Source organism: Bufo gargarizans, chromosome 5 (genome assembly GCF_014858855.1).
Source record: "Bufo gargarizans isolate SCDJY-AF-19 chromosome 5, ASM1485885v1, whole genome shotgun sequence".
In the NCBI taxonomy this organism is placed as follows: domain Eukaryota; kingdom Metazoa; phylum Chordata; class Amphibia; order Anura; family Bufonidae; genus Bufo; species Bufo gargarizans.
This window is the reverse complement of record NC_058084.1, coordinates 45905410-45930057: the sequence shown is the minus strand read 5'-3', so window position 1 is coordinate 45930057 and position 24648 is coordinate 45905410. Positions and strand designations below refer to the sequence as shown.

Here is a 24648-nt window from a genome sequence, read left to right as displayed (position 1 = left end):
GTATTTTACCATCCTATTCCAGTGCTGGATTCACAGCAACACTGCTTAATACTGCTGTATATTGTCCTCCATGCTGCTGCTGTGTGTATGTGTGGGAGAGGGTTAGGGGAGCAGTATCTCCTCTACTGTGTGTAACTGTTAGTCTCCTGCTCCCTCCCTCTCCTTATCCTCTCCTCTCCATAGACTTCTATATAGGCAGCAAATATAACCTTAAATTGGGAAATATAACCTGATCACTCAGTGAAACTGAAATCCTTCTCTGCCTCACATGTATGGATTGTATCAGTGAAGTGAGAGTGATTAATGCAGGAGGCAGGGGTTAGGAGGAGAGGAGTCTGATAATTGGAGAATAAGGATTTTTTCTTTAATAAGATATATTGCCCAAAGCTGTAACCCCAATATACTAGATGTTTATAGCTCAGTATCTTGGTCTGATAAATCTTGGCATAGTTTACAACAGGCTTATCCTAACCATGTATTTCACATCTTCCATCAGATACTAATACCTCCTCCTTCAGCTGCAATGTCAGTGTGGAGAATGGAAATAACAATGTGCAGATCAATAACTCCTTTACATACTCATCCGCATTAACTGCTGCCATATATGATGTCAGCCCCAAGAGAGGAGGCACAGCTGGGGGAACCAGACTCACAATCACTGGATTCCAGTTCAGGTATGTGCCATAACTGACTACTTTTCTAATGTTAATGGGCGCTAGGGTTAGATTAACCATCGGGTACTAGGGTTATGATTCATACAGAATGTAGATGCAGAATAAAAGTGATCATCTACTTTCGTTAACCTCTATTTTGTGCCTTGTTTGGACATGTGCAGCTAATAGAGATAAGACCTCTCTTAAATGGGTTGTTCACCCTTTGGGGGTGTTTGGTCAGACTCCATCCTCCTGGTCAGACTTTCAAAGGGAAGCATACTTACCTGCTCCCTGCTACTGGAGCCCAGCTCCTTTATTCCGCCACCGACAACTCCTCATTAGGTCCCCCATTGTCAAGATCCACTTTGATGCTGCCGCAGCCAATGACTGGTCACAATGCAGCAGTGTCAAAGTGGATACAGACAGTTCGGCTCCTAAACCAGGCAGCTATAGTACGGAGTGAAAGAGCTGGGACCCAGCAGTGGGGAGCAGGTAAATAGGTTTGGCCAAACACCCCCAAAAGGTGAACAACCCTTTTTAAGCCAAATCATTGATCTCACATTAATGTTGACTTGATGGACGTATAATGATCATGCCTGTCAACATTTCAAAATTGTCTTCAGGAAGATCTGATAGAACATTGCATGTAGTTCTGCAAACTTTTTGGGGTATAAACCCTTTTAAGAGCTTTTCCTGACTGTATTCCTGACATTTTTGAATCTCGAGGGGGAGGGGGCTGAAGCAATGACTGGAACGATGGGAACCTGGAGAAGCGGCACTAGAGGATGATGGAAATCTGGAGCAGAAGCACTGGTGGGGGAACCTACAGCAGAGGCAGCTAGCAGTACCTGCAATAACCACCCTTAACTGTACTTGAGAGATCCAGTGGCATCCAGTAAGACAGCTCACGTCGTGACCATATTAATATGGTGTAGCTAGGTGTAGCCCTAGGTACAGGGGCCGAGTCTGGTGATGCAGGATCCCAGTGCCACACACAGGTGCCACACACAGGAGCACTGGTGTTTCGGGAGATTCCAGTAGACTTGTGTGGCACCTGGTTGACTTGCCAACTCTTCTGGGAGTCTGAAAGGCCTTCCCTACCTTATAAAACCTCCTGGGAGGGTTAGTAAGTATGATGATGACTCCAATGGGATCTCTGTAATGCATTTACAATAAGGCCCCCTAGCCCTCGACAGCTGTGAGACTGATCTTGTGAGAACCTGCTGCCATGGACCACCAATTTGACATATGGCTGCCCACGCCCTAGTCTAGGAGTCGCATTGTTCATGTAACAGCAATTAATTCACTTTCTTTTTCTCCTTTGTAGCACTAATACCTCGGCTATCACTGTCACCATAGCACAGTCCGTGTGTGTCGTCCAGTCGGCTAATACCACACAAATTGTCTGTATAACCAGTGCCCACTCTCCTTCACAAAGAGCCAAAGTCACAGTATATATCGAAGGCCAAGGCATTGCAACGATGGTAAGAAATAAAATAGAAATATAATGTCAAAATCTGCCACTACATAGAAGAGAAGAGGACTCATAGCAAAGGCAAAACTGGGTCCCAATATGGTGCCAGGTAGCTATTCAGGACAAAAGGATCTGGTTTTTGCCTCCAGCTCCACCTTTTTTGACAATCTTTGGGCCAATTTTCAGCCCATTGTTTGCTGACGATGCAGATTCTGTGGAGAGGAGAGTAATAGCAAAGTGCATGGGACCAACTAGAACACGCTCCCTCTCTGTCATGTGGGCCTTTCCCTCTGAGGTCTAACATCTTTCAAAACCAAGACTTGCTATTCTGTTGTTTGCAACGGTGGAGGTGTCATCTTCACAAAATCACTGTCCACTTGGAGAATGCAGAATCTGTAAATGAGCTATACAGGGTGACATACAATGAACAGGTCGGATTGAAGGAAGTATGATTGTGGGAACGAACTGTTTATTTAGGCTGCTTTCACAGGAGCGAGTTGAACGCAGGTGTCTGTTGAAGCTCCCGTACTGACCGGATTGCATAGCATTATATTGATTTATGATGCCGTGTAACCCTTAGACTACATGCACACGACAGTGAAAAAAAATGTCCGTTAAAAACGGATAAACTGTCCATTTTTAACGGACATTTTTTTCACTGATGCCTTTTTGAGAAAAGAATGTTAAAAACGGACTAATTCAATAGTATGGGTGCAGTTGGTCAGTGAAAGACGGACAAGATAGAACATTTTTTATGTCCATTTTTCACTGACAGTCAAAAAAACTGTTATGTGAATAACCCCATAGACTACCATTGGTCTTAAAACAGATGTGTGATGGCTGTTAAAAAAACGTCCCTCACATGTCTGTTTTTCGTGTGCATGTAGCCTTACAGTTCTGGAATGTATTGTAAAACACTGATCTCATTATGTCAGTGTTATCCAATACATTCCAGAACTCTAAGGGTTACATAGCATCATAAATCAATAATAATGCCATGGATTATATATGGAGAGGTTTATTATCCCCTTTGTCACGAATTTAGAGCTAAAAAGTCATAAATTTGTAACTTTTTAAATGCTATTGCAATTAGATTTAGTTGCAGCTGGGAATTTTAAAGGGAACCTGTCACCTGGAAAACACATATTAGACCAACCTCAGTACCTTAAAGTATCCCCCAGTGTGTTGCTAATCATGATTTTCTTTCCTCATTCTGTCTCCTCATATTTGTTAAAATCGCAGTTTTAATGTCTGTTGGCGCCTTCTCCAAGTCAGACTTGAAGTCAAAGGGGCAGCGGCCTTTTGCTTCAAAGCACGATAAGCCCGCCCCTTACCCCTCCTCTCTACATTGTGATGGACATCTTGCCGTGTTACAGTGTAAGAAACAGTCATGTAATGTGTCTAAGTTTCGTTATCCTGGTAAACTGTGTTAAAATTTAATGTATAATGCTATTCTAGTAATACAGATAAATGTAAATGCCTGCAGTATTCGTTTGGTCAGTAGATGGCAGCATAGGACCAATTTGCATTGAAGTTTGCCATAGAGAAAGTGTATTAATGTGGTAGTGGCTCTTTAAAACAGCAGTTAAGTGTTGAAGTGACACGCCCCTTATGATGTCAGCCTGCCTCAGTGTGAGCAGGAAGAATGAGGAAGAGGGACTGAAACTATAACGGCTGACATCTTGGCTAGATAGAAAGCAAGTTCTGTGCTGTGTAAGACGTGTGTGGAGATACTAAAGGACGTTCCTGTGCAGCCAAGCTGTGTGAACTTCAGTCTAGAGACGGATGGAGTATAAAGAGACCGTGCATTTAGTGAAGCCAAGTTAAAAAGGACTGTGTGCAGCAGCTAACCTGTGGAGCTGACATTGGGCTGACTGGATTGCCCCAAACAGTAAAGAGACTCACAGTACTGTCGAGGTACCGGACAGTCACTGTAAAATTCTGGATTATATCCATCTGGTTTTCCGGCCTGCTGAGGAGGACTTCTTTGTTGCGGATCCTGCGCTGGTTATAAAGGAAAAGGACGACATAGGGCCCCACCGTGCACTTCCACAAACTGTAAGAGGTCCACTTGGACCACTGGGATAAGGGGGGTGCGCACCTGCTTGAAAGTTAGGGTCAGTTAGGGATAGTTCCTGGGACTGCTATTCCTTAGTGTCCGCACTGCGAACACGGACACAGCAAAGGTGGAAATTTTTGTAGTACTTGACTTGAATTGTTCATACTGTTTTATTGTTAACCTGCTTTTATTAATTGATAGTAAATGCAATTTTCTTAATCTTGACTTCTGCGTACGCACTCTTTTCTGGTTGCGGAGTCATACCACCTGCCTTGCTCTCGGTTCACAAATTGGCGTAGTCGGCAGGATCCGCCTACCAGAATGGACGGCGACGCACCCGTTAGGAGGGATGGTGCTGGAGGAAGAATGCCAGCAGGGGCTGTAATGAGTCAGTTAGCAAAGTTTGATGGCAATAATATGTCTGTGAGTGTGTGGGCAGAGCAGATACGAATGGTACAGCGCATGTACCTCACCGCACCAGAAGTACTAGTAGAGCTAGCCATATTGACATTACAAGGAGATGCTAAGACTACAGTGATATTGCGGCCATTTGAACAAAGACAGACATTTGAGCAAGTTGTCCAGATTCTAGAGACTATTTATGGAGAAACCGCATTGCTGGGGTCCCTGCAGGCACGGTTCTTTCAGAGGGTACAAAAGGAGAATGAAAGTCTCCCTCAGTATGCAAATGCCCTACAAGAACTGCTCCGTGATATTCAAGGGAAGGAAAGAGGGGGCTCACCAGCCTTCTGTAACCCTGATCGGACACTCCGTGACCAGTTTGTTCTGGGGATCCGTGATGGCAGCTTGACTGTTGCTATGCAGGACTTTATACGACGGGAGACTGATGCTAAATTTCATGACGTACAGGTGGAGGCCATCTCACGTGCCAATAGTATGGTTCAGAAGCCTCAGACCGCAGTTGGAGTTACATTGTCGCAGGGGGCTAGCTCTGGCCCAGAAACAGTGGAAAAAGGGACAGTTAAAGAGATACTTACAGTAATGCAGAAATTGCAAGAGCAAATGGAACACCTACAAACCAATTGTAATGAGAACTCTATGAGAATTGCAGGCCTCCAGAAAACTAGAGACGAAGGGGTGGGCCGTTCACACCAAGAAGGTCAGAATCACCCACAACCCTACTGGAGGGATGAGGATAGGACCTACCGAAGGGGTCCCAATAATGTAGTACAACTCTCAGGAGAGAGCGATGGGGCTTACCGAAGGGGCCCAAACCGATGGCCAGAGCGACGGGAAATACGCTGCTGGGAGTGTGGACGCGTGGGCCACATTGCTGCTAGATGTCCAGAGCAGCGACAAGCTTATGAGAGACCGCTGTTAAAACTGAAATCCCCTCCTGCAGTAGGGCGGGCAGTAGGGGAAACTGAGGAGACTATGAGAGGAGAATGCCCTGAAGAGGATCTGATCGCTGCAAGTCCCATCATACAGATGGAATTGGAAGGTATTCCGGTTACCGGGATGATTGACACGGGTTCCCAAGTAACGACCCTGAGTAGAGACTGTTACGAACGGTATTTTCAGCGACATGTGAAATATGATCCCCATACATTCATACGAGTGGTCGCAGCTAATCAGTTACCAGTACCGGTGGTGGGAGTGGCCTGGATGAATGTCAGATTATGTGGCCAAGATCTAGGCAAGAAAGGCATTGTGGTAGTACAGGAGTCACATGAAGTAAAGGTCCCTGTCATCTTGGGGATGAATGTGTTAAAAGAATTGGATCAGATTCTCTTTGAAAAGAAAGGTCACGGTTATTGGAGAGAAACCACTAGTCATCGGCCTACTCAAACGGCCTTCCAGCGGCTGGTCCGAACATGTGGCTTACAGAAAAGTTCAGATGCACAGTGTCCTCTTGCTCGAATTTCGGTCCCTCTGCATACAAAAGTTACGTTGCCACCCAGACGGGAGATGATAGTGTCCATGCCTGTAGGCACCTGTAGGAAACTAGAGGGCATAGCTGTGTTGATAGAACCACTGCCGACAGCCGGAAGAAGTGTTGATCCGCTAGTAGCCCGTTCCTTGGCAGTAGTCCGCAATGGGAGAGTACCCCTCCGATGTGTGAACACGCAGGATCAGAGTGTAGACCTAGCCCCAGGAAGGCTGCTGGCTAACCTCTATGTGACTCCAGAGGAAGTGAGGAAAGCGACCCCGATGCAGTTGAGGCCGGCTGAACGAGGTGAATGGGCCGTAACCGTGTCTATGGGGGAAGGCGAGAACCCCACCCTTAAATGGAATGGCGGTGCAATTCGAGAACAGATGAAGATAGAGACTTCTTCGTGTTCTCTGGAACAGATCCGGAAGGTAGATGAACTGTTATGGGAAAACCGCACAACCTTTGCACGTCATGCTGAAGATTTTGGATGTACAACAGGGATCTACCATGAGATTCCCACAGGAGACACCCTTCCAATCAGAGAGCGCTACCGACAAATTCCTCCACAGATGTATCAGGAGGTGAAAGAACTGTTGACCCAGATGCTGCAGGGTGGGATCATTCAAGAAAGCCAAAGTCCCTGGGCAGCTCCAGTGGTACTAGTAAGGAAGAAAGATGGGTCCATTCGGTTTTGCGTAGACTATCGAAAGTTGAATACCTGCACCGTACGAGATTCCTACCCCTTACCTCGGATTGAGGAGTCCCTTTCAGCACTAGGAAGAGCCCGCTACTTCTCCTCACTAGACCTGGCTAGTGGGTATTGGCAGGTGCCAATGGCCGAGAAAGATAAGGAAAAGACAGCCTTTATCTTGCCCATGGGACTATACGAATTTAACCGGATGCCCTTTGGATTGACAAATGCACCTGGAACGTTTCAACGATTGATGGAGAAATGTCTTGGTGACTTCAACTTTGAATTCACTCTCATCTACTTGGATGACATTATAGTGTACTCTGCAACCTTTGAGGACCATCTCCGCCAGTTGGGACAAGTATTTCAACGATTGCGGGAACATGGGCTCAAACTGAAACCCAGTAAATGTCGGTTGTTCCAATCTGAAATTGATTACTTGGGTCATTGTGTATCAGGAGAAGGGGTGAGGCCGTCAAGGGACAAGATAGCGGCTGTTCAAGACTGGCCGACACCGACTACCCTGCGAGAAGTGAGGGCGTTCCTGGGAGTAGCCGGCTACTATCGACGGTTTATTAAGGACTTTGCTAGAGTAGCAGCGCCACTTAATGCTCTCCTACGAGGCACCGCCGGGGGTCCGAAGAACCGGTCCGTGAAATGGGGCCCTGAACAGGAACACGCCTTCCAGGCATTGAAGGATGCTCTTACAACGGCCCCAATCTTGGCGTATGCTGATTACCACTTGCCCTTCCAGCTATATACCGATGCAAGCCTGTATGGTCTCGGAGCGGTGCTATCTCAGTTCCAGGATGGCCAAGAGCGTGTCATAGCGTATGCCAGCCGATCCTTGCGAGATTCTGAGAGAAACCCTGACAATTATAGTTCATTCAAGTTAGAACTGTTGGCACTGGTATGGGCCATGACTGAGAAATTCTCTGAGTATTTGACCGGAGCTGAAGTCTTAGTACTGACTGACAACAACCCATTGGCTCACCTGGAAAATGCCAAGCTCGGGGCTTTGGAGCAGAGGTGGATAGCCCGAATGTCTAAGTTCAATTACCGCATTAAGTATCGGTCAAAGACGGAGAACCAAAATGCCGATGGACTTTCTAGGGTAACTACCCAGGCCCCCAGCGGAGACGTGGATCATGAGTTGGAGCATGTGGAGATGCCTGACTTCAGCAGATTTTCACAAGCCTTGGTCACTGCTATGCAGTGTGCAGTGGAAGGGACCGAAACGGCTCCTTTCTTTGGCCCCTCACTACAGGAATGGGTGCAAATACAGCAGGCCCATGAGGGGCTGGCGAAAATGATCAAGTGTGTTGAGAAAGGCAAGAAGCCCTGTAAAGAGGAAAGAGAACGACTGACCCGTGAAATGCTATTAGTCCTGAGTCAGTGGGAAAAGTTAGAGATGAAAAATGGAGTGCTATGCCGAAAGGTATATCTGCCTTCTGAAATCGACATTTGTTACCAAATCGTAGTGCCTAGTGAACTGGCTCAATCATTGGCTCTTGAGGCTCATAATAAGAATGGACATTTTGGTCATGAGAAGACCTTTCGGTGGCTACAGCGACTGATTTACTGTCCAGCTCTCCGTCAAATGGTCGAAGAAGTATGTCATAGATGTCGAACTTGTGAGATCCATAAGGCAATAGAACAAAGAGCTCCCCTGCAAACCATAGTGACCCAGGAACCTTTAGAGATCGTCATGATAGATTACCTAATGGTGGGCCCATCCAACAGTGGGCACCAGTACTGCCTCGTAATGGTGGACCACTTCACCAAATTTGCGGTGGTGACCGCCACCAAGGACCAGACCGCTAAGTCAGCAGCTCGAGCCCTATGCCAAGATTTCATCCGAGTGTACGGGTGTCCACAACGCATCCACTCTGACCAAGGGGCTTGCTTTGAGGGACATGTAATGAAAGAAGTTCAATGTATCTACGGGATAAAGAAGTCGCACACGACTCCATACCATCCCCAAGGAAACGGAGCCTGCGAACGATTTAATAGAACTCTGCTACAGATGATGCGGACTTTGGAGGAGGACAAGAAGTTACAGTGGCCTCAGTTCTTGTCTGAGATGGTGTGGGCCTATAACAATCAGGTCCATTCTACAACGGGGTATTCTCCTTATACTCTCCTCTTTGGACGGTCTGGGCGAAGTGTCGGAGAGTTACAGTTAAATGATGTGGATGGGTTCCCTCCAAGAGATCCAGCCTCCTGGGTGCGAGCACACCGGCAGAGACTTGAGACAGTTCATCGATTGGTGCGACAGCGTCTGCAAGAAAATTCTCATCCTGATAAGACCCCGGTGCAAAGGGCACCATTGCAGCCAGGTGACCTGGTGCTGGTACGTGTCAAGAAGCCTCAAGGAAAATTGGAAAGCAGGTGGGAGGCTGTGCCATATCGTGTAGTTGCCCGCAAGTATGCAAATGGGCCTGTGTACGAAGTTCAGAAGGAAGGAACTGATTGTGTCCGAGTACTTCACAGAAATATGTTGCGCCTGTGTCAATCTGAAGAAGCAAATTGTGATGGAACTGATAATGTCAACGAGCTCCCACAGTCCGAGACTGGTGGTGTGGAATGGGCTTACGATGATGAGGATGATTGTTGGCCAATCCCCGCTCCTGAGGATGTTCCACCTGTGACTAGTGTGCCCCCAGCCTGTGCCCCCTATGATGCGGAGTCTGCTGGTCCTTCTCAGCCTATGGCTACAGTACCCCAGAGTATACCAGTGGTTCTCAGACGCACCACTAGACCAAATGCTGGCATTCCCCCTGTTCGGTATGCGCAGGACGAGTTTATTTGGCCTGCCATACAACGGTACATTACCACTCTACATATAAGAGTACAGCCCTCTGGATATTCAGTCATTGGCAGGGACTGCCAATCTTAAAGTGGGGGGGAATATGTAAGAAACAGTCATGTAATGTGTCTAAGTTTCGTTATCCTGGTAAACTGTGTTAAAATTTAATGTATAATGCTATTCTAGTAATACAGATAAATGTAAATGCCTGCAGTATTCGTTTGGTCAGTAGATGGCAGCATAGGACCAATTTGCATTGAAGTTTGCCATAGAGAAAGTGTATTAATGTGGTAGTGGCTCTTTAAAACAGCAGTTAAGTGTTGAAGTGACACGCCCCTTATGATGTCAGCCTGCCTCAGTGTGAGCAGGAAGAATGAGGAAGAGGGACTGAAACTATAACGGCTGACATCTTGGCTAGATAGAAAGCAAGTTCTGTGCTGTGTAAGACGTGTGTGGAGATACTAAAGGACGTTCCTGTGCAGCCAAGCTGTGTGAACTTCAGTCTAGAGACGGATGGAGTATAAAGAGACCGTGCATTTAGTGAAGCCAAGTTAAAAAGGACTGTGTGCAGCAGCTAACCTGTGGAGCTGACATTGGGCTGACTGGATTGCCCCAAACAGTAAAGAGACTCACAGTACTGTCGAGGTACCGGACAGTCACTGTAAAATTCTGGATTATATCCATCTGGTTTTCCGGCCTGCTGAGGAGGACTTCTTTGTTGCGGATCCTGCGCTGGTTATAAAGGAAAAGGACGACATAGGGCCCCACCGTGCACTTCCACAAACTGTAAGAGGTCCACTTGGACCACTGGGATAAGGGGGGTGCGCACCTGCTTGAAAGTTAGGGTCAGTTAGGGATAGTTCCTGGGACTGCTATTCCTTAGTGTCCGCACTGCGAACACGGACACAGCAAAGGTGGAAATTTTTGTAGTACTTGACTTGAATTGTTCATACTGTTTTATTGTTAACCTGCTTTTATTAATTGATAGTAAATGCAATTTTCTTAATCTTGACTTCTGCGTACGCACTCTTTTCTGGTTGCGGAGTCATACCACCTGCCTTGCTCTCGGTTCACAACAGCGCAATCCCGGCTCCGGCTCTCTCATTCACCGCCTTCATTTTGCAGAATATGCATGCGCCGTTCTGTTGCACTCGCGCCCAGCTGTCGCTTCTCGTCTTTAGCGTGAGCGTGATCCCTGGCTTGCATTCCCCAGCACCTGCAGCTAGTGATCACGCTCACGTGCGAGAGCGATGGAACTGAACTACGCATGCACAGTCTGCAAAATGAAGGCGGTGAGTGAGGGAGCCAGGATCGCGCTGTAACAGGCAGTGCACGGCGCATGCGCGAGAGGAGCACAATCACGGCAAGATGTCCATCACAATGTAGAGAGGAGGGGTAAGGGGCGGGCTTATTGTACCTTGAAGCAAGAAGGCCGCTGCCCCCTTGACTTAAAGTCTGACTTGGAGAAGGCGCCAACAGACATTAAAACTGCGATTTTAACACATATGAGGAGACAGAATGAAGAAAGAAAATCATGATTAGCAACACACTGGGGAATACTTTAAGGTACTGTGGTCGGTTTAATATGTGTTTTCCAGGTTCCCTTTAAGCCGCCCTCGCCAGTTTCCGAAAAGGGGATTTGGCGAGTCGTAAATAACTGAAATCTACACCAGCTACGAGATTGAGTAAACTTCAGTCTGGTGCACGGACTGCCAGAGAAGGCATTTCATTTATGACAAGGCCTGCACCTCGTCACCTCCAGCAGGGATCATCGAGACCAGCTTAGCACATGCAATCAGGGCCTTAGTTTTTTCTTTTTTTCTAAATCTTTTTTACAAATTGATTTTTTAGGACAATGCAGACTTTTTCTACATCGATGTCTGGTCTTCTAAATACACCTGGGGAGGAGAGTCTCCACCCGATGAGGGGTCCATGGCGGTCATCACAAAAGGGCAAACCATACTACTGGATGAGAGTACTCCAGTACTGAAGATGTTGCTGATCCAAGGTAATGAATAATACACTGAAATGATCAAATACACATTGAGTACTTAGGTGCTAAAGTAAATCTGAGAAAGCGTATACATTTTCTTCTTCCCGTTGTCCTTTGCGTTCCTCCTCTGAATGTATAACTGTGTGAGTTGGACGCTATTTATTTCTTTAAAAATACATTAAAGAAACCTCTCATCTAGAAAAAAAAAAAAAAACATTTTCTCACATCAATTATCCTAAGCCAAAGCCGAGAGCGACTACAAAAAGTAGCCCTTGCTTTGGAGGACAGCCCACTGATTTCTATGTATATCACGTAATGCCTTGTTTCCCCTGTGGAGGCACTGCAGGGTAATTGATCACTTGCTTGCAGGTTCCAGCTGATTGCTGGATACCCTGTGATCAGTTTATGGTTGGGGACCCTTATTAACAAAAAGGGATTGTCAACAGAAGAAAGCTCAGTAAGAGGACGCTTACTTGTGTCTCAGGAGTTTTTGTGTTAGTATTAATAGCTAATAATATACTAATCTTACCGATCACACTCTGGTCCCTTGCTGCCAGTCTTGACTCTTGACTACCTCTGCTTCTCTAGAGGTGGTAATGTGACATGACATCCTTTGTGACGACAGCCCAGATGAGTGCCTCAGACAGTTACTGGTCATGTTGTTCACCAAACTCATTGTCACTATAGACATCTTGTCAACACTCAAGAGGAGCAACAAAGGTGGCACAAGACCAGAGCAGAGCTGGTAACATCAGTAGATTGCATTTTTATTTTGAGGACGATTTTGAGTATGGTGTATACAACTGGATTTGGATGACTTGTACAAAAAAAGTCAAAAAGTAAAACATGCAGCAGAAAAAACTCACTAGCAAGAACCCGGCCTTTTTCCTTTCTGTGTCCACCATTTGATATAACCCAGTAATATACACAGTCCTTTCACGTTTACAACAGGAGGAACTCTGATTTTTGATGAAGCAGATATAGAGCTGCAGTCTGAGAACATCCTCATTACAGATGGCGGTGCTCTTCAGGTATTCAAAGCCTAATATTTACTGTGCTATGGAATCAAATAGTTAATAACCAGGTATTGGATGGAATTATTGGACTAAAGTCATGAGCTACCGTAAATTTAAAATATAAAATTTGTTTTTAGATTGGAACCGAGGCAGCTCCATTCCAGCACAAAGCAATAATCACCTTGCATGGCCACTTACGTTCTCCAGAGTTACCAGTATATGGAGCTAAGACGTTGGCTGTGAGGCAGGGGACCCTGGACCTTCATGGTAAATTTTAGTAAAAATAAATGTATGATAACAGGCTGTAAAAAAATGCCTTTACAACTACTACCATTGTAGCCCATTCTCATCCACATTCTGCTGCCTCTGATCTGAGCTCACATTTACCATCAGCTCCCTGCTGATTCAGTGTGGGTACAAAGTCTTTGCCCTCTAGAAGATAATGTCCTACTCCTTATACCAGTTACCGTGCAAGTGATGTGTAGAAGGACAAGGATAACCCACAATACAGAGGGTTGCTTTGTAAGAGATCAGATATGCTATTACAAGTGCCAAAGACTCAGCGATTCCATCAGAAGCCAGCAGAAACCTACATTTCTCGCCCAGTTTCCTTGGGGGACACAGAAGACCTTGGGTATAGCTCATCTCCATAGGAGGCGTGACACTAAGTGAAAACTGTTAAGCCCCTCCTCCACAGCTATACCCTCAGCCTGGAGAGAGAGGCTGCCAGTTTTTGCTTAGTGTCCAAGGAGGCAAGACACTCCCTGCTACTGCAGGGCTGTTTTCTCCTTGTTTTTAATTTTGATTTTTACTTTTTCTTTTCTTTTTGTTCCAGACATTACGGGACAACAGAGTCGCACTAGACCTCTCTGTTTCTCCCGGGGTTGAGCTGCGCCAGTGCCGGTCATCCGCACTGCTGCCTCCCCCACAGAAGGCAAGGTGGACCAGGGCAGCCCAGCTCCCCTGCATCCCGCCAGCGCAAGGGTCGCCCGCACGCCAAGCCCCTCTTCCAGCGTCCTGCCACTACGGTGCCAGTAGCTGAAGGGGCGACCCTGCTGGAACGGACCGAGGGTGAAGACGGCTGTGGTGAGAGAGTGGCTTCTCCAGCCCTACGACCCCCTCCCCCCACCCAGGTCTCCTGCGTGACTGACCCCCATATTGGTCCCTGCTGGTCCTAGGCTGGCCCCATCCTAGCTTGTTTTATTAGCTCCCTCTCCTCCCCTCCACAATAGGTGCCCACTGAGGGGTTATGCTGGCGTCCCTATCATGCCGCCCAGGGAGCTGCCTCTATACGGGCACCCGGTCACAGGGTTCCCCCCCCCCCCCCCATCGCCTTACCGGTGCGCTGCTCAGGGCCAGAGGCCCTCTCCTGACGGCTGCAGCGTAGGGCCCTTGTTTCCGGTCCGCGGGGTGGGCACCCGCGGCCGGCATGACTGGTGCGGTGTCCCAGCAGACCCTGGCGACCACTGCTGCTCTCAGAGGCTGTCTTTCCGGTCGGCCGGGCGCCGCAGAAAGATTCCTTCCAGCTCCTTCCCGGGCCCCCTGACTGTTCCGGCCCGCGGGGTGGGCTCCCGCGGCCGGTATTATGCACGCGCCGCTCCGCTCCCTCCAGGTCCTTGCCGGTACCTCCGGGCACCGCGAAAATTTAGGCCCCGGCTTCGCGGCCGCGAAAATTTAGGCCCGGCTTCGCGGCCGCGAAAATTTAGGCCCCGGCTTCGCGGCCTAGTAGGCCGCAAATTTCCGGCCTCGATTGGAGGGGGCGGGCACTCTCCAGGCGCGAATTCTTCCCGCCGGAGGTCCCCCCGCCCCCAGGGCATCGCTGCACCGCTCTCAGGTCGGATCCCTGTTAACCTCTTGGATGCCGACGGCTCCCATCTGGAGGAGACCCTAGGATGGCTAGCCTCTCAAAGAGGCTGTGCCCTTATATGGTGGCCCCTTCCTGCCTCAAAGAGGCTGTGTTTTAGAATAATAAATAAAAAAAAAAAAAAAAAAAAAAAAAAAAAAAGAATTAACAGTATGTGTGTATATATATATATGAGGTATCTGTATTTTTTTGTTGGCTGCGCAGGATGCTGCAGCCTGACCTTAGAGCGCTGGCCGTATGCCTGCCCCTATTCCATAGGCGGCATGTTGCGCTCCGTGGCACTGGCCAGGTATACATGTTCCCCTTCTAGGCGGACCCTTGCCCTCTCCTGGGATACGGCGCTGGCCAGGTGCAGGCCGCCCTTTTCTATAGGCAGAATTAGTCGCCTTCTCCAGTCACGGTACTGGCCATGTGCATGACCCCCCATTATAGGCGGCATACTGCACTCTCTCTGGCTGCGGGCTGGCCTTGTGCATGACCCCCTTCTGTAGGCGGAATACTGCCCTTTTACCGCATACGATGCTGACCATGTGCACGACCCCCTTCCATAGGCGGAACGCTGCACTCTCGCTGGGTTTGCTACGGCCATATGCGTGACCCCCTTCCATAGACGGGACGCTGCACTCTCGCTGGATTCGCTACGGCCATATGCATGACCTCCTTCCATAGGCGGAACGCTGCACTCTCGCTGGGTTCGCTACGGCCATATGCATGACCTCCTTCCATAGGCGGAATGCTGTACTCTCGCTGGGTTCGCTACGGCCTTATGCATGACCTCCTTCCATAGGTGGAATGTTGCACTCTCTCTAGCTTCGCTGCTGGTCATACGCATGACCTCCGTCCAAAGGAGGGCTGCTGCGCTCCCTCTCTCTGGATTCGCTGCCGGCCATATGCATGACCTCCGTCCATGGGCAGAACGCTGCACTCTCGCTGGATTCGCTGCCGGCCATATGCATGAGCCGGCCATGTGCATTGCCTCCTTCCATAGGCGGAATGCTGCACTTTCTGGATTCGCTGCCGGCCATACGCATGACCTCCGTCCATAGGCGGAATGCTGCACTCTCTCTGGATCTGCTGCCGGCCATGTGCATGAACTCCTTCCATAGGTGGTTTGCTGCACTATCACTGGATTCGCTGCCGGCCATGTGCACGACACCTTCCTTGGGTGGTGTGCTGCACTCACTGGAATCGCTGCCAGCAATGAGCATGTATCCTTTCCTCAGGCGGCATATGCACAACGCCACTGACTGTGGTTGTTTTCTCGCCAGTGCGTTGCTGGCCATGTGCATGTCCCGCATCCTTGGCGGGGTGCTTGCATTTTTGCTGGATGCGATGACGGCCGTGTGCATTACCCGCCCCTTTCTGGGTGGAATACTGCTCTTTCGCCGGATATGTTGCGGGCCATACACGGCCCACCTCATCCATGGGCAAGAATTTGCACCCTCACGTGACCCATGGCTGTCCTTGAAATGCTGTGCGGGATTCTTGCTTGTTCTCCTTCGTTGTGGAGTAGTTGCACTCTCACAGTATTCGGTGTTAGGTGGGTTATTGCGCACTCGCTTTATGGTAAGATAACCCCGTGCATGTCCCCCTTTCTCTGGGCGGACCTCCTGCGTTCCCGCTGGGTACTGTGCGGCCATGTGATTAGTCACCTTCTGGGCGAACTATGGTATGTTCTACTTCTCTGAAGTTGTTACTGGCCTTGGGCAACCCCCCTTTGGGACGGGCCTTTGCATTCTTACCAGCTGCAGTGTTGCCAGGTGCATTTCCCCCTTTTCTGGGGGGCCTGCCTGCGTTCCCATCGCATGCCATACTGATGTCTTGTGCATCACTCCCTTTCAGGTTGCATTTTGCACTTCCGTTGATACTGTTGGGCTCTGTGGCTGATCCCCTTCACTGGGTGACTATTTTTTTGCAGTGAGCGGAATTTTCTGGTGCGCTCTGTCCGTTGTTTGGGCCGTGTATGCCTTCTCCTCCCATAGGTGGGTTGGCCTTCTCACTGCTTGCGGGGCTGTTCGTACGTATGCCTCACTTCCTCCTGCGACATACCCTTTTTTCTCTTGGGTTGTGGTGCTGTCACGGGCCTTGCACTCTTCTCTAAAGAGATCATTCTGTCCACCTGTATAACCCTTGGGTGCTGTCATACAAGCATTACAAGTATGCCGCTGTATTCAAAGGTGTATTCTTTAGATATGAGTAGATGGGCTCTACTTGCTCTCTACTTCGCCGAGCTGGGTGGTGCTCGTTTTTCTGGTTTGGCCTGTATATTGTGGTCCCGTTGTTTCGGCATCCACCATGTCCGTTGGCCTTTCCTCCTGGGGAGTGTTCGTGGTTCTTTGATACGTACCCTTTCGTTCTCCCGTGCACTCGCTTCCCGGCGCAAGTGGTCACTGGGTCGAGAGTGCCGTTTGCAGTGCCACTCGATTTCTGCGTTAGCTCTGGCGGGACTGCTGTTCCCTCGCCTGCTACTGTTTTTTCCTCCTCTTCGGGTGTCGTGCAGTATGAGTTTTTTCTTTTGGCGCCCCCTCTGCGCTTTAGGCTGGTCCGCTACCGGGTTCGGGCCGCTTTTCTCGGGATGGTCACCCAGCTGCTCTTGGGTGCTCACTTACCCAGGTCCGTAGGACCTCCACCTTGGGTTCTTCAGGGTACTCGCCTTCTGCGTGGCAGTGAACCGGGCGTCTCGGTGAGCGGGGTTCTGCCTTTGAGCTGTCCTATGGCTTCCCTGTTGCCCACTCCTCCTTTCAGTTGTAGGGTGTTATGCCGGCCTCTGTCTCGACTGCCTTTTTTCGCCGGCTCTGCTTGGCTCCCACTCGGTTTGGCTCGGCTCCCTCCGATGTGGCTTTTGCCCGGCCGCGCTTCAGTGGCTGTTCCTTCGCTGCCCTCCCCTCTGGGGAGAGCTTGGTTGTTCATGTGGATGGTTCTGATGTTCCTCTTGGCCTCGTGCTGTCTCCCTTGTTCACTCTGGCTGTAACTTGGGAGGACCCCCATTCGGTCGAGATTGTCATTAGATCTCCCACACCGGGACTGTAGGACGTCTTCCTGTGGTGGCTACATCAGCATGGACTTTAGCCTGTCTTGTCCTGGCGGTTGCTGGGCGGACCCTTCGGTTCCTTCCGTCTGTCCTTCTGCTCCCCCACTCCGGGTGGTTACAGGACTACGTTGCTCGGGGGCCGACGGGACCAGTTTTGCCGACCGTTCTGCCGGTGTTACTGGTCTGCGCCTGTTCACATTGGGTTTCACCCGCTTGCCCAGGCGACTCTAGCGGGCTCGCTAGTGTTCGCTCCTGGCCGTGTTTTGTCCAGGATCTGTTGTAGGACTTAGGGGTTTTACCGGGGGTTCTGTGGGAAGCTGGGCGTTCCCCCACTCTGCCTTTCTCTCTCCATGGTTCTGTCTTTCTCCAGTCCGACCTGGATCTGGGACTGGGACTCTGTTGCTTGAAGTGTCAAGTGTCAGCGCTGTCCTTCCCCTTTCGGCGTTCCCCGGCCCTCTGGGCCTGTCAGGGCCCTTTTCCGTGGAGCGGCTTTGGGGTTCCCTCGTACTGCCCCTGGGTACCGCCCTGGGCATTGCATACTGGGCTCTTGGCGCTCCAATCTTTCCCTTGGAGCCGTTACAGGAGTTCTCTCTACTCCTTCTGTCCTGTACGGTTATGTTTCCGTGGCCGTCGTGTCTCTGGCGGGTGCCTGGGTGGCGGCCCTTCTTGTTCCGAGCCTTCTCTTTCCTCGGGACAGGGCTGTTCTCCATCCCGTCTCTTCCTTCCTTCTGAAGGTGGTGTTTGTCTTTCATTTTAACGGGGCTTTCGTCCTCCCCTTCCCACCCCCGGGAACGGACACTTCACCGATTTGGGAGTTGTTTGGGCCTTGCGGTTTTTACTTGGAGATCTCCGACTCTTGTCGACGTTCGGTCTCTTGGTTTTCCAGGAGGTCCGCGCAACGGGTTGGTGGCCTCCGGGGTGGCTTTCCTCCGCTTTCTCACAGTGGTTGTTGCTGTGGTTACCGCACCAAGGGCAGGGTTCTGCTTTTGGTGTCACCGTTCGTTTCACCGGAGCGGTCGGTGCCTCCTGGGCCGGTGGCATTTGGTTTCGGCCATGCGTCTGTGCGCGGCGGTCACTGGTCTGCCTTACAGCGTTCTACAGGGTGCATACTCTGGCTTCGGCAGATGCTGCCTTGGGCCGCCTGGTCTGCGGGCGGCGGTTTCTTGATGCCTTCGGGTGATTCGCCTTGGTGCTGTGGTCCCTCCCCCTTTTGGACTGCTTTTGAACGTCCCAAGGTCTTCTGTGTCCCCCAAGGAAACTGGGCGAGAAAACGAGATTTTTGTATAACTTACCAGTAAAATCTCTTTCTCGCTCTTTCCTTGGGGGACACAGCACCCACCCATTCTTTGTTTTTTCTCTACACGGTTTCCGAGTTGTTTTACCCGTTGGGTAGTTGGCTTGTTGGTTCCACTTTTGGACTTTGCCTTTTTTTCACTACTTGGACACGCAACTGGCAGCCTCTCTCTCCAGGCTGAGGGTATAGCTGTGGAGGAGGGGCTTAACAGTTTTCACTTAGTGTCACGCCTCCTATGGAGATGAGCTATACCCAAGGTCTTCTGTGTCCCCCAAGGAAAGAGCGAGAAAGAGATTTTACTGGTAAGTTATACAAAAATCTCGTTATCAAGTGAATCTACATAAAATGTTGAGTAACATGGTATATACAACGCCTGTACTGATGGATAGTTACAGCCTGTATATTAGTAAAGCGCTGTATTCATAATCTCACAAGTTTCATGGCTTCGATCTTCCTGCATTCCCTACTAGTTCAGTGTCTGCACAGATATTGCTCTGGTAATCTGCCGTCTGGAAAGTTTCATCTTTATACCCGAAACCGGCAGCAATGAGAAGTAGGAACTCTGCCCCCCCCCCCCCCCCTGCAATATAGAAGTGCAGCTGAGCTGTTAGGAGGGAGTCTGGCAAGTTTTCCAACTGTTTCCAAAAGCAGCAGAATAATGAATACAGCTCTGAGGTATAATACAGGCGGTAAATAAAGACCAGTACAAGTCAGAACAGTAATGTAAAGTCTGTACAATGTTACTCAACTTTTTCATAGATTCATTCTGTATGTAAACTGCAATGGTGGTCAGTGGTCTGTGTCATAGGGTAAGTTTTTTCTTCTTCTCTAGGTATCCCCATTCCTGTTACATGGACTAGGCTTGCTCAGACAGTGGAATCGGGAAACTCTACTATAATTCTACAGAAAAGTGTGACTTGGAAAGCGGGAGATGAAATAGTGATCGCATCCACAGGTCACAGGTACATATATGAGAATCACACTGTAAGGGCTCCGTGCCCATGCTGAGGACCGCAAATTGCGGTCCGCAAAGCAAAGGCACCGGCCGTGGGGCATCCGCAGCGGATTGCCGACCCATTTACTTGAAAGGGGTCCGCGATATGTGTTAAACATAAAAATGTTACCTAAGGAATCCATTAATGTAAAACTTTACAGCACATTATTGTCCATAATACATTTTATTATCCTCTGACAGACTCAGCCAAAGTCAGAATGAAAAGCGGACTATTCAGTCTGTATCTGGAGATGGCACAGTCCTGACCCTAACACAGCCATTACTCTACAAACACCTGGGAATTTCGGTCACTCTACCTGACGGTACTGTTTTTGAGGCCAGAGCAGAAGTAGGTCTCCTCACTAGAAACATCGTTGTCAGGGGGTCAACCAATGTGGAATGGAGCGACAGCATAGCGGCCTGTCCGGATGGATTTGATACTGGTAATGTGATGGTTTGTTCTGGAATATGATGATGCATCACAGCATACATTTTATGTTGTCTATATGGAGTATATTGGTGGAGACACTTTTCATGGTTGCCCCCTCATATCTTAAGGATTAGAATGTTTTTTAGGATAATACAGGTCCTTCTAAAAAAATTAGCATATTGTGATAAAGTTCATTATTTTCTGTAATGTACTGATAAACATTAGACTTTCATATATTTTAGATTCATTACACACCAACTGAAGTAGTTCAAGCCGTTTATTGTTTTAATATTGATGATTTTGGCATATAGCTCATGAAAACCCAAATTTCCTATCTAAAAAAATTAGCATATTTCATCCGACCAATAAAAGAAAAGTGTTTTTAATACAAAAAAAGTCAACCTTCAAATAATTATGTTCAGTTATGCACTCAATACTTGGTCGGGAATCCTTTTGCAGAAATGACTGCTTCAATGCGGCGTGGCATGGAGGCAATCAGCCTGTGGCACTGCTGAGGTGTTATGGAGGCCCAGGATGCTTCGATAGCGGCCTTAAGCTCATCCAGAGTGTTGGGTCTTGCGTCTCTCAACTTTCTCTTCCCAATATCACACAGATTCTCTATGGGGTTCAGGTCAGGAGAGTTGGCAGGCCAATTGAGCCCAGTAATACCATGGTCAGTAAACCATTTACCAGTGGTTTTGGCACTGTGAGCAGGTGCCAGGTCGTGCTGAAAATGACATCTTCATCTCCATAAAGCTTTTCAGCAGATGGAAGCATGAAGTGCTCCAAAATCTCCTGCTAGCTAGCTGCATTGACCCTGCCCTTGATAAAACACAGTGGACCAACACCAGCAGCTGACATGGCACCCCAGACCATCACTGACTGTGGGTACTTGACACTGGACTTCAGGCATTTTGGCATTTCCCTCTCCCCAGTCTTCCTCCAGACTCTGGCACCTTGATTTCCGAATGACATGCAAAATTTGCTTTCATCCGAAAAAAGTACTTTGGACCACTGAGCAACAGTCCAGTGCTGCTTCTCTGTAGCCCAGGTCAGGCTCTTCTGCCGCTGTTTCTGGTTCAAAAGTGGCTTGACCTGGGGAATGCGGCACCTGTAGCCCATTTTCTGCACACCTGTACACGGTGGCTCTGGATGTTTCTACTCCAGACTCAGTCCACTGCTTCCACAGGTCCTCCAAGGTCTGGAATCGGGCCTTCTCCACAATCTTCCTCAGGGTCCGGTCACCTCTTCTCGTTGTGCAGCGTTTTCTGCCACACTTTTTCCTTCCCACAGACTTCCCACTGAGGTGCCTTGATACAGCACTCTGGGAACAGCCTATTCGTTCAGACATTTCTTTCTGTGTCTTACCCTCTTGCTTGAGGGTGTCAATGATGGCCTTCTGGACAGCAGTCAGGTCGGCAGTCTTACCCATGATTGCGGTTTTAAGTAATGAACCAGGCTGGGAGTTTTTAAAAGCCTCAGGAATCTTTTGCAGGTGTTTAGAGTAAATTAGTTGATTCAGATGATTAGGTTAATAGCTCGTTTAGAGAACCTTTTCATGATATGCTAATTTTTTGAGATAGGAATTTGGGGTTTTCATGAGCTGTATGCCAAAATCATCAATATTAAAACAATAAAAGGCTTAAACTACTTCAGTTGGTGTGTAATGAATCTAAAATATATGAAAGTCTAATGTTTATCAGTACATTACAGAAAATAATGAACTTTATCACAATATGCTAATTTTTTTAGAAGGACCTGTATTTCATTTGAATACGGATCTTCTTACACAACTTCTGTCTTAATCTCCAGAGGGAGACAGAAATGAAAAGTTCTCTCATTAAATAGAAAACTTTTTTTTAAGGAAAATTGTTGAAAATTGTAAAAACTCAAGACATAAATGAAAAACGCATTGTTGTATACAGCTGGAGGTTCTCAGACTTCTTAGCAAAAGTTAAGATGCCTCCTCTGCAAATATAATTTTGAAACTCTGTAGGTTTCGTTTTTGAATAAAGTTGTACATCTCCATCCATGTCCTACAGCAGGGATCAGCAACCTCCGGCACTCCAGCTGTTCTGAAACTACAACTCCCAGAATCCTCCTTTAACTTCTGTGGGAGTTACAAGAATAGCAGAGTAAGTTTGCATGCTGGGAGTTGTAGTTTCACAGTAGCTGGAGTGCCGGAGGTTGCCTACCCCTGTCCTACAGTAATTGTCTGGCAACTCTTGATCAATAGTCTAGTCCAGGCATGCCCAACCTGCGGCCCTCCATCTGTTGCAAAACTACAACTCCCAGCATGCCTAGACAGCCTACAACTATCAGCCTGCAGCAGAGCATGGCGGGAGTTGAAGTTTTACAACAGCTGGTGGAGCATCCCTGGTCTAGTCCAAGCAATGGTGAAACTCTTGAATAATTGCTCCCTAAGATCATTTTGGGAGGGTTGGGGGAAGATATTGAAGTTTTGTAGTTTATGATGATGAAAAATCTAAGGATTTACTTAAGTTACTCTTTTTTAATATTCATCATGTTCTTATTTTAGGTGAATTTGCCACACAGACGTGTTTCCAGGGAAGATTTGGGGAGGAAATAGGGAGTGATCAATTTGGAGGCTGTATAATGTTCCATGCTCCAAAACCTAATCAACTTCTGTCCATTGGAAGAATAGAATATGTGGAAGTAAGTGTGTCAAGCTAAAAATAGTGGCGGAAAATGTTGAATTTTTTCACTTTTCCTTCTTATCACATTATATAAGAAATATACATCATACGAAAATAAAAAAAAATCTACACTACAAATAGTGATTTCACTTCAAATTACCATGTACATCAATATCTTCATCCAACATTACTACATAGTGTCAGACACGAATGTGTTTATACCCACGTGTGGACATTGATGTGGATGTTGTTTTGAATCTGCACAAAATCTTTGTGCCGGTGACAGAAGTCAGATCTGAAGACCTTATAGGCCCGGACATATTTCTTTAAAGGGTTAATATAGGAGTAATTCTCCTTCTAAGTTCTCATTCACAGTTGACATTTAGTACTTTAAAACTCTCTGCACCAGCTGGATCTCTGTAAGAAGAACCAGTAACCCCTATGAGATGCCTTCAAGGCATCTCAGACAGACAGCTAGTACTCTGCTCTGTACGGACCAGAAGCAAGAGCTCTGAAACATCTGCCTATGGATGAGTTTCTCTGATATAGCCGATTTGTTAGTGATGTTTCAAGGCCCTTTAATGGGTCAGATACTGACTTACAGTGTAGACCGTTTTCTTCTTTCCTGAAGAAGAGCTAATTTGCAAACTCCAAAAGCTCCAGTGCCTTCCAAAAGCTGCATTTTGTCCATAATGCAAAACATTTTTGGATGAGATAATTTATAACAAAAATATCCTTTAAATTGAATGGGCCTTAAGAAATATATATATATATATATATATATATATATATATATATATATTGTTTATATCGTGTTTTTATGTTAAACACTTTTAAAAAAAAAATTTGCAATGTTATTTTTTATTTTTCATGTCAATATCTACATTTATACAAAAATCTAATAAAAAATCATGCAGTTTTCGTACTGGAAACTGAGCTTAAAGAAATTATGCAGTAATGAATAATGATGACTTATCCTCAGGATAGGTCATCATTATCAGATCGGTGGGGGTTTGAGTCCCGGTACCTCTGCTGATCAGCTGTTGCAGGGAGCCGCAGCACTCACCGGAGCTCTGGGGAGCGCAATCGGCTCCCAGCATCTCTCCAAAGCACAGTGCTGTACATAGTATAGTGGCTGTGATTGGTATTGCAGCTCAGCCCTATTCACTTCAATAAGGCTGAGCTGCAACTAGGCCATGTGACCGATGTATAGTGACATCACATGACCTAGGAAGAGGCCGCGGCGCTCACGGAGCTCTGGTGTGTTCTAACAGCCGACACCGAGGACCCCTGCAGATCTGATATTGATTACCTATCCTGAGGATAGATCATCAATATTATTACCGAATAACCTCTTTAATTATAGGCACCACTTCTTGGTCTGTACAGATCACTTTACTGCAGCTATCTGCTTATCATTACAGACATGATTACAATGGCAGATATCACCTCAGTGTATAGATAACACATGGTCCACCATTCACAATAGGTGATTGCCAAAGCTTATCTACTTCTTCCTGACCTCTGCATAGGTCACAGAGCATGCCTAGAAAATTCTCCCCTAAAAGTCCACAAGGTGTCCTCCTGTCCATTGTGTCCATGGCCCATGTGGCTGCTGCTATAAAACAATTCTCTAAATACTCTCTAAATGCTGTTAAGAACAACTCAGGGAAGATGGCCGCCCCCATAATCATGTTCAGAAAATAGAATTAAAAAAATATACAATGAGAAAATAAAAACAGATGAGAAAAAAGGAGATGTGCTGCTATCTGGCACATTCTCTTTTAAG

The 24648-nt window shown here is 47.6% G+C and overlaps 1 protein-coding gene across 1 annotated transcript in view; it reads left to right on the top strand.

Annotated features, from left to right (window-relative positions):
• The window catches only part of LOC122937823 (fibrocystin-L-like), a 260317-nt gene that overhangs the window by 184190 nt on the left and 51479 nt on the right, over positions 1–24648 (top strand). The window contains exons 42-49 of the mRNA XM_044292918.1: positions 497–674; positions 1981–2137; positions 11432–11588; positions 12525–12604; positions 12727–12856; positions 19611–19740; positions 19974–20215; positions 22742–22878. Of these exons, the coding sequence (XP_044148853.1) occupies positions 497–674; positions 1981–2137; positions 11432–11588; positions 12525–12604; positions 12727–12856; positions 19611–19740; positions 19974–20215; positions 22742–22878 (1211 nt within the window). The remainder of the gene's footprint in view (positions 1–496; positions 675–1980; positions 2138–11431; positions 11589–12524; positions 12605–12726; positions 12857–19610; positions 19741–19973; positions 20216–22741; positions 22879–24648) is intronic.